This window comes from Arachis ipaensis, chromosome B05 (assembly GCF_000816755.2).
Source record: "Arachis ipaensis cultivar K30076 chromosome B05, Araip1.1, whole genome shotgun sequence".
Lineage (NCBI taxonomy): Eukaryota > Viridiplantae > Streptophyta > Magnoliopsida > Fabales > Fabaceae > Arachis > Arachis ipaensis.
Window position 1 is genome coordinate 135511940 of NC_029789.2, and position 10666 is coordinate 135522605.

The 10666-nt window shown below is 36.2% G+C and overlaps 1 protein-coding gene across 1 annotated transcript in view; it reads left to right on the forward strand.

Annotated features, from left to right (window-relative positions):
* The window catches only part of LOC107644318, a gene marked incomplete in the record, with an annotated part of 1121 nt that continues 192 nt past the window's right edge, over positions 9738-10666 (forward strand). The window contains 2 exon segments of the mRNA XM_016348158.2: positions 9738-10259; positions 10466-10666. Of these exon segments, the coding sequence (XP_016203644.1) occupies positions 9867-10259; positions 10466-10639 (567 nt within the window).

Below are 10666 nucleotides of genomic sequence, written 5' to 3' on the forward strand. Positions count from 1 at the left end.
ATTATTTCAATAATACATTTTAAGAATAAAGTTGGACACGCTGATACGTGATGGTATTTAAGTGTGTTCAAATGTGTCCAGAGAAATTTTGTTTATTTTTTATTAAGACACGACTGGACACAGCAAACACGTGTATCAGACGAGTGTCAACGAATGTCATGTCTAGGGGTGTGCAAAAAAAACTGGTTTCACTGAACTGAATTGAAACTGTTTTAAATAAACCAGTTTTTTTAAATAAAAAACTGAACTGAAACCATAGTTTTTTATGAAAACCAGTTTATTAAAAACCAGTTTTTATGCTTCAGTTTAGTTTTAAACCAAATTAAAACTGGTTTTATTTAAACTCTAAAATTAGTTAATAATGACTAAGGTGAGATTATGAATAATAAAAGTTATATAGATACTGTCCATCTATTTTTTAATATAATATAATGAACTCTAATTTATTGACGAGTACTTATTAAATCTTGTTTTATAATCTGATTTGGTCTTCCAGTCCAAATAAACTAAATATTCCTAAAAGTTATCCATTTTACAACATTTTCTACAAAAATTTAAATAAAAAACAACCTCAAACACATACACAGATTTGTTGTTCTATGTATTATTCTTTTAAATTATAAAAAAATTCAAACTCTAAATTCTAAAATTTTAAATCCTAAGCAATAAAACTTCATATCCAAATCTTACCAAAACTTTTATTTCACATAAACAGATGTGTTTCTCCTATTTATTTACTGTTGGGAAAATCTCAAACAAGGTTCAAAACAAGAACCTGTCTAACAGCGGAAGCACCAGAAATAATTTTCCCACAACCTGTGCGATTAAATAGGCAATACCAAAGATACTCCAAGCAGCAAATATAATGGCAGAAATTAAATAATCAGACACCAGAATTTTAACGTGGGAAAACCCCCAAAAGAGGAACAAAAAACCCACGGGACCTAGTCCAGAAAAATCTTCCACTATCAGAATAATGGGTACACAAATAGTCTTCCTAGTGACACTAGGGCATCTCAACAATCAACAAAATACATCATCAAAACTGATGGAATCAACATAAACCCTCCACAAAGTGGGTATCTCAAATCAGGCAAAAGAGAAGACAATACAACAAATAAGTTATATCCTAATGTTCATCTCTACACCAGGAATAACATACTAAAATTTCATAAGAAATGGAGCAAGTTTACCAAATCAATGTGATCAAGGTTGGCTTGCCCTTTTCCCCCAAATTTCTCTTCTCCTACGCCGCTGCTACGTCTTGCTTTCTTTCAAATTGAAAGAAGCCTTCTGTCTCTCACTTCCTCGTGGCTATTAGCCACTTTCCTTTTATTTTTATTTGTTTTCCTTTTTTTTTAAACTGTGGGCCCCACTTGGTTGGGGACCCACCAACAAATCTTCCCCTCACCAACTCAAGTGGGGATAGGCTGCTCCACCAAGCCCGCCTTCTCTTTGCAGGAATCAAACTTCACTGCAGGTAAACTTTTAGTCATCATATCTGAACCATTATCATCAGTATGGATCTTCTCAAGTGCATATGACTTCATCTCAAGCGCTTGACGTATCTAATGATACCTCACCTCTATGTGCTTCGATCTAGAATGAAACGTCGGATTCTTGCTGAGATGGATAGCACTCTGACTGTCACAAAACAACACAAACTTCTCTTGATTAATGCCTAACTCTTGTAAAAACTTCTTCATCCATAAGAGTTCCTTAGAAGCTTCAACAACAGCAATGTATTCTGCCTCTGTAGTAGACAAAGCAACACATTTCTGAAGTCGAGATTGCCATGACACAGCTCTCCCTGCAAAAGTCATCATATAACCAGAAGTAGACTTCCTTGAATCAAGATCCCCAGCCATATCCGCATCTGTGTAACCATCCAACACAGGTTGGCCACTCCCAAAGCATAAACAAACTCTGGAAGTACCATTAAGGTATCTGAGAATCCACTTCACTACTTGCCAGTGTTCCTTGCCAGGATTAGAGAGAAACCGACTAACAACTCCAACGGCATGAGCAATATCCGGCCTGGTGCAGACCATAGCATACATCAAACTGCCAACTGTAGATGCATATGGAATCTTCTTCATTTCTGCTTTCTCTTTCTCACTTGTAGGACATTGCTGCGAACTCAGCTTGAAATGACTAGCAAGTGGAGTACTAACAGGTTTGGAATTACTCATGCTAAACCTCTCTAAAACCTTCTCAATGTACTTCTGCTGCGACAACCACAGTTTCCTATTCTTCCTGTCACGAGTGATACTCATGCCAAGGATTTTCTTTGCAGGACCCAAATCTTTCATAGCAAAGGATCTGTTCAAGTCTTTCTTAAGACTTTCAATCTTCTTAGTGTCATGATCAACAATCAACATGTCATCAACATAAAGCAAGAGAATTATAAAATCACCATCAGAGAATTTCTTAACATAGACACAATGATCAGAAGAAGTCTTACTATACCCATGACCTTCCATGAAGGAATCAAACTTCGTGTACCACTGCCTTGGCGCTTGCTTCAACCCATATAAGCTCTTCTTCAACTTATATACAAGGTGCTCCTTTCCTTTAACCTCGAAATCCTCTGGTTGCTCCATATAAATTTCTTTATCTATGTCACCGTGAAGGAATGCAGTCTTCACATCAAGCTGCTCAACCTCTAAATTCAAGCTAGCCGCCAATCCAAGCACAACTCGAATAGAGGACATCTTCACAACTGGAGAGAAAATCTCCTCAAAATCAATACCTTTCTTTTGCTCAAAGCCTTTCACAACCAATCGAGCTTTGTACCTTGGCCGTGAGACATTTTTATCCGCTTTCAATTTGAACACCCATTTATTCTTGAATGCTCTCTTACCCTTCCGCAACTTCACCAATTCAAAAGTATGATTCTCATGCAAGGATTTCATTTCTTCTTGCATGGCCTTCAAACAATCTTCCTTATGCTCATCAGACATAGCTTCCTGGTAGCTCTCTGGCTCCCCAGTCTCAGTGTTCATCACATACTCATGAGGAGAGTATTTCTGATAAGGATGAGGCTCTCTAGTAGATCTTCTCAATTCAGGCTCAACTGGTGGTTCAGGTGGAACTTCAACATCTGACACCTCAGGTTGAGGTGTAGGTTCATCATGCAAATCATCACCATCATTATCAACTTGTACATCTCCTCCATCAACAGGAGGTCTAGTGGAAGGACCAGGTTCATCATCAACAGAGCGTCTAACAGTTACTGTTGGCTTATCTGTCTTCTCAAGATCTTCAATAGTTTGGTCTTCAAGAAAAATCACATCTCGGCTTCTAATTATCTTCTTGCTCACCGGATCCCATAATCTGTAACCAAAGTCTTCGTGACCATAACCCATGAAGATACACTGCTTTGACTTCCCATCAAGTTTAGACCTTTCATCTCTTGGAATGTGAACAAAAGCCCTGCAACCGAACACTCTCAAGTGACTATAAGAGACATCTTTTCCTCTCTAAACTTTCTCTGGAACATCACCATTAAGTGGAACAGAAGGAGAAAGGTTGATCAAGTCTACTGCAGTCCTCATCGCTTCACCCCAGAAGGATTTAGGCAACTTTGCATGAGAGAGCATACACCTGACTCTATCATTGATAGTGCGATTCATTCTCTCATCAACTCCATTATGTTGAGGAGTCTTAGGAACCGTCTTCTCAAGCTTGATCCCATGTCCTTTACAATACTCTTCAAATGGACCCCTGTATTCACCACCGTTATCTGCTCGAACACATTTCAATTTCTTTCATGTTTCTCTTTCAACACTTGCATGAAAGTGTTTGAAGATTCCGAGCACCTGGTCTTTAGATTTCAAAACAAAAGCCCACACTTTTCGAGAATAATCATCAATAAAAGTAACAAAATATGATGCACCACCTAGTGTCTTAGCATCCATAGTGCAAACATCAGTGTGAACTAAATCTAGAGCATGTGATCTCCTATGAGGTCCAGAATTATGAAATGATACTCTAGCCTGCTTTCCAACAAAACAATGAGTGCAAGTATTTAACGTTGTACCTTTCACTGGAAGTGAGTGCTTCTTGGCCAAGACGCTTAGTCCTTTCTCGCTCAAGTGACCAAGACGTATGTGCCACAAATCAGAAGAGGAATCATCAGCTACATTCACATCTTCTTTGCACAACTTTGCTCGCAACCGGTAGAGAGTAGTGAGACTATTGTCTTCTCTAGCAACAATGAGAGCTCCTTTGGTAATCTTGTATTTTCCACTACCAAAGGAAGTGCAATACCCCTCTTGATCCAATGCCTTCACTGAAATGAGATTGAACCGCATATCTGGTGCATGTCTAACATTCTTCAACTGCAACTTGCATCCCATGTTGGTTTCAAGCCACAAATCACCCATACCAATGATATCACACACTCCTTTATCTCCCAATTTGATCTTGCCAAAATTTCCAGCAGTATAAGAAGTGAAAAATTCACGCCTCGGAGTGACATGACATGAGGCACCAGAGTCCATAATCCAAGTGGAATCATCACAGACAAGAATCACATAATTTTCATCATATGTGATAAGAACATCTTCATAAACAATAGCAGCAGTCTCTTTATTACTATCTTTACCTTTGTCTTCGTTTCTTCCCCTTGATTGTTCTCTTTTCAAGAACCTACAATACCTCTTGATATGCCCCGGCTTGCCACAATGGTGACAAATGAACTCCTTTCTTGGCTTGTACTTTCCTCTTGACTTGCTTCGACTCTCTGACCTGTCAGAACTGTGAGGTTTTCTACTTTGACTTCTCCCCCGTGACTCTGAAACAAGTGCTTCTGACTGGGAGGAGGCATTAGTCAAACCTCGCTCTCTTCTTCTGGCTTCTTCATTCAACATGCTCTCTTTAACCATTGCTAACGTCAACTTCCCATTTGGAACTGAGTTAGTCAGTGTCACAACCAGAACTTCCCAACTATCAGGTAAAGAGCTCTACAACAACAAGGCTTGCAACTCATCATTCAAAGTGATTTCATTATTTGTCAGTTGGTTCACCGTCTCTTGAAAAATACTCAAGTGCTCCGGCATTGATTTACCTTCAACATACTTCATATTGACAAGCTTCCTAATCAAGAATGCTTTGTTTTGTACATTCTTTCTCTCATATAACTCTTTCAATTTCTTCCACATCTTCTCAGCATTCGTTTCGGTGTCAACATGTGGATACACACTAAGATCAAGCCATTGCCTAATCAAAGCAACTGCCTTCCGATTCAGCTTCTTCCATTCAGCATTGGATTTAGTACCTTTGGATTTATCTCCCTCCACAGGATCATACAAGTCCTTGCTATACAACATATCTTCCATGAGGGTCTTCCAAATTGAATAATTTTGGGAATTCAATTTGACCATATTCGGTCCATGAGTATTTTCCTCCATTTAATCAGCACAGAAATAAACAACCAAAGCTCTGATACCACTTTGTTGGGAAAATCTCAAACAAGGTTCAAAACAAGAACCTGTCTAACAGCGGAAGCACCAGAAATAATTTTCCCACAACCTGTGCGATTAAATAGGCAATACCAAAGATACTCCAAGCAGCAAATATAATGGCAGAAATTAAATAATCAGATACCAGAATTTTAACGTGGGAAAACCCCCCAAAAGAGGGACAAAAAATCCACGGGACCTAGTACAGAAAAATCTTCCACTATCAGAATAATGGGTACACAAATAGTCTTCCTAGTGACACTAGGGCATCTCAACAATCAACAAAATACATCATCAAAACTGATGGAATCAACATAAACCCTCCACAAAGTGAGTATCTCAAATCAGGCAAAAGAGAAGACAATACAACAAATAAGTTATATCCTAATGTTCATCTCTACACTAGGAATAACATACTAAAATTTCATAAGAAATGGAGCAAGTTTACCAAATCAATGTGATCAAGGTTGGCTTGCCCTTTTCTCCCAAATTTCTCTTCTCCTACGTCGCTGCTACGTCTTGGTTTCTTTCAAATTGAAAGAAGCCTTCTGTCTCTCACTTCCTCGTGGCTATTAGCCACTTTCCTTTTATTTTTATTTGTTTCCCTTTTTTTTTTTAAAAACTGTGGGCCTCACTTGGTTGGAAACCCACCAACATTTACTTAGTTTTACAAAAAAATTCATTCAATAATTTTTAGATGTGTTTTGAAATCATTATATTTGTTATTTATTATTTTAAATGTATCTTAAATATATTTAAAATACTATATCAAATCTTTATAATACATCTAAAATAGTTTAATTATACAAAAATGAATTATTATCAAATCCGAAACTGAAACCACATATATATAAGCACTTAGATGGCCTGTAGTCTTTCTTTACCAGTCTCATTCATAAACAAAATTTGATAATGCTCCAGACTTTTTTGGCCGCTAGTTGAAATTCAGAGTTTAACTCAAAAAAATTTGTTGCAGTGGTGAATATTTTGAATCGTTTGGAAATGGAAAATGGAAAATGCTATTCTGTAAAACCATGAAATGCTTTCCATTTAAAAACTAGAAAAAAAAAGTGCATGCTTACTATTTGAATTGTTTTAAAACTGAAATGCAATTCTCGCGTATTTTCGAGGTGGTTACAGAAGTGACGGGTATACTAGTNNATTATTTATAAAATTTAAATTAAATAAAATTAATTATAGTTCCTTAAAAATAAAAAATATAATTAATTGAAAAATTAAAATAAAATATTAAATTTAAAAGTCGAGTAAAAAATAATATTTAAAAAATGAGTAGTATATATTTTTCATAATTTATTAGGTAATGGGATCGTTTCGAATTTCGCGATCCCAAATTCAATATGCAAACCAATTAAGATTGGGTATAATCGGTTTTTACTTGATTACCTATTGAGTGTAAGACTATCTCCAACATGGAACTCATTCAAATTTCTGTTTATAACTCACCTGTCATAAAAAGTAACTCCACATCAACTTTTGCGTCATAAACAGTAAATAGGAACTCAAAACATCTCTCTCTTCTCCATTAGGAGGAACTAACTTTAGTCTCTGTTGTGGTCCCACTTAATTAATTAATTAATTAATTAAAATACTTGAAATTAATGTAATTAATTTTTTTCAATAATATAATTTAAATTTATTAAATTTAAAAATAATTCACTATTAAAGATATTAATATTAAATAAATTCATATATAATAATAATACATAATATATAATTCGGGGTTACACTAATTTGTAAAATTACTTAATACAAAGAAAAACATAATTAAGCTTTATAGTTGACGACAAGCATTGTGAAATTGTCATATGTGTTCAATCAAGTCCTCTTTCAATTGTCTATGCTGCTGCCTATGTCGAAGTTGGGCATTTCTTTGGAGAAATTGATGGTATGGTGCGAAATCTTCTTCTCCCAGCTGAGGTTGTGATAAGCCATTTTTGACATCATCATACTCTAAGCCTTGAGCAAAATTTCCTGCATAAGTGTCTCTTTCATCCTCAACAATCATATTATGCAATATAATACAAGCTCTCATTATGTTGGCAAGCTTCTTCTTTTTCCAAAAACGAGCTGGACCACGTATAATTACAAAGCGTGCTTGCAACACTCCGAATGCTCGCTTCACATCTTTTCTTTGCCTTCTTTGTATTGTGCAAATAACTTACGTTTCTCCCCTTGTGATTTTGAGATTGATTTGACAAATGTGGCTCATTCAGAATAAATACCATCTGCTAAATAGTATCTCATAGTATAATTATTACCATTATAATTATATTAAATAATTAAATTGTATTTAATTTATTAATAATTATAATAATCAATTAATTATTAAAAGTATACTATATATATATATAAAGTATTAATTTTATTAATAAAATATCATTTTTTTTGAGAGAGAGAGACCCTCTGAGCAGGACTTCTGTTGCTCTGAACTTTGTGAAAGAACTCATTTTTTATTTGCTCCAATGGTAGATCCTCACTTTTTACTGACACAGTAAATGAGGTTCAAAATTTTTGAACCGTTAGAGTTGCTCTAATATCCAATATATCGGTTGTGACAGTGGATGAGCGGAAATGAGTCGGTACATTAACAATAGCAGCGGAAGATTTTAGAAGCTAAATACAGAATATGGAGCTGGTGGATTTAGAGATGAATGATCGTAAGTTTACTTAGTTCAGGGCCAATCGTGCAGTCGCATTGATTGGGTGCTGGTTAGTATGAAATGGGTTGAAGAGTTTCCTGAGACACGACTTAAAAGTGGGCAGAGAGGTTTATCAGATCATTGTTGGTTGATGGATTTTGTGCTATCATCTGAAATACTTGATTGGAAAGGAATGATAGGATATTCAGGAATCAAGAAACAGGTGTTGCGGAGGTTATCAAGTATCAATAAGTCGACTAAGAGCTACAAAGAGCGAACATATTTTGATCTTTCTAGTTGTTGATGATAATTTCAGAGATGACTACAGTTTAATTTTCTAATTTGTTACCTAGTAGCTTTGTACTTTCTAGCTACTCCATCTTATTGTGTTGAGTTTTTTGTTTAAAAAAAAAAAATAAAAAATGTTAAAGTATTAATTTTATTAATAAAATATCATTTTTTTTGAGAGAGAGAGACCCTCTGAGCAGGACTTCTGTTGCTCTGAACTTTGTGAAAGAACTCATTTTTTATTTGCTCCAATGGTAGATCCTCACTTTTTACTGACACAGTAAATGAGGTTCAAAATTTTTGAACCGTTAGAGTTGCTCTAATATCCAATATATCGGTTGTGACAGTGGATGAGCGGAAATGAGTCGGTACATTAACAATAGCAGCGGAAGATTTTAGAAGCTAAATACAGAATATGGAGCTGGTGGATTTAGAGATGAATGATCGTAAGTTTACTTAGTTCAGGGCCAATCGTGCAGTCGCATTGATTGGGTGCTGGTTAGTATGAAATGGGTTGAAGAGTTTCCTGAGACACGACTTAAAAGTGGGCAGAGAGGTTTATCAGATCATTGTTGGTTGATGGATTTTGTGCTATCATCTGAAATACTTGATTGGAAAGGAATGATAGGATATTCAGGAATCAAGAAACAGGTGTTGCGGAGGTTATCAAGTATCAATAAGTCGACTAAGAGCTACAAAGAGCGAACATATTTTGATCTTTCTAGTTGTTGATGATAATTTCAGAGATGACTACAGTTTAATTTTCTAATTTGTTACCTAGTAGCTTTGTACTTTCTAGCTACTCCATCTTATTGTGTTGAGTTTTTTGTTTAAAAAAAAAAAATAAAAAATGTGTCCAAAATATATGTACTCAAATTCAATGAAATGTAGGTACTTCATAGATCACAATATTGTAAATTTTTTTTTGAAAATAACTAATTTTTACATATGTTAATTGATCCAAAATTTATAAATATAATTAATAAGTGTAAAATTTTGGATTTTAAAAATTTGTTTGTGGGCCAAAATATTCAGCTCAAATACAAATGAAAATCTAACCCGAGTATACATTTTCCTTGCACCGCCATTATTTTAAAACTCTAGGTCCAAACATATTTTTATTATTTTTTTGGGTTTAACCATTCCCATTTTCCTTTACCAAACCAGACTGGTTTGTCGTGACCAAAAACCCCAAATTGATTTGCAATTACACAAAATAATGGGCTTAGCAGAAATAAGTTTTTTTATACGGATCCATTTTCATCCACGTATTTGGAATATTCTTATCAGGTCCTTCAAGGACCAGAACGAACTTTGCCCACCGAAGACAAATCCATGATGGAAATTTAGAAACATTATTGCTTTGGCAAACGTTCTAATTTCTCTTATCCACACACACCACACAACTCGGACCACCTCCTCCTTTCTTCCCACATCATCTCATCCCTTCCCAATGGCCTTCACCGTAGCCACTTCCATTAGTGGCAGCGGCGGCGCCAGAATCCTATGCAATACCTCCCTCCCTCACCCTCCTCACCTCACCTTCCGCATAACACCATCAGCTACCGCAACTAAAAGATGTAGAGGGAGCCTTCACTTGGTTTCGGCAACCAAGAAATTTTCCCCTCGTTCTGGCAAAGGCCGACGTGGCAGCACCACAACCAAGGATCAGGATCAGGACCCGCAACCGACCGGTGAGATTGAAGACTCAGCCGTTGACGATGTCAACGACGGTTACTTCTTGCCGGATCTACCGGGAGAGGAGAAGGACTTCTGGGAAGGGCCTCAGTGGGACTGGCTTGGCTTCTTTGTTGAGTATTTGTGGGCTTTCGGCGTTGTTTTTGCGGTAACCTTCGATACTCTTAATCTTCTAGTTTACCATAGCAATTATGATGGAGTTTTATTAGTTATTTGGTACCCTGAGATTTTCTTTAATGTTAGTTAGATTACTCTTATTTGAACTTCTAATTGTCCTCAGATTGTAGTTGGCATGGCTGTTTAGTACTACCATTGGTTTTATTTTAAATGATTTCATGGTCACTGTTATTGCAGTTAGTTGCTTGTGGGATTGCTGTGGCAACCTACAATGAAGGAGCAACAGATTTCAAAGAGACTCCTGCATACAAGGAATCTGTTCAGTCTAGAGAACTTTTAGAAGGACCTGAGGCATCTGACTCCGACATATTTGAATCCAATCCAACAGAAGTGGCTCCAAGTTTGAACTAGTACATTCATATATACTGGCTGCAAACA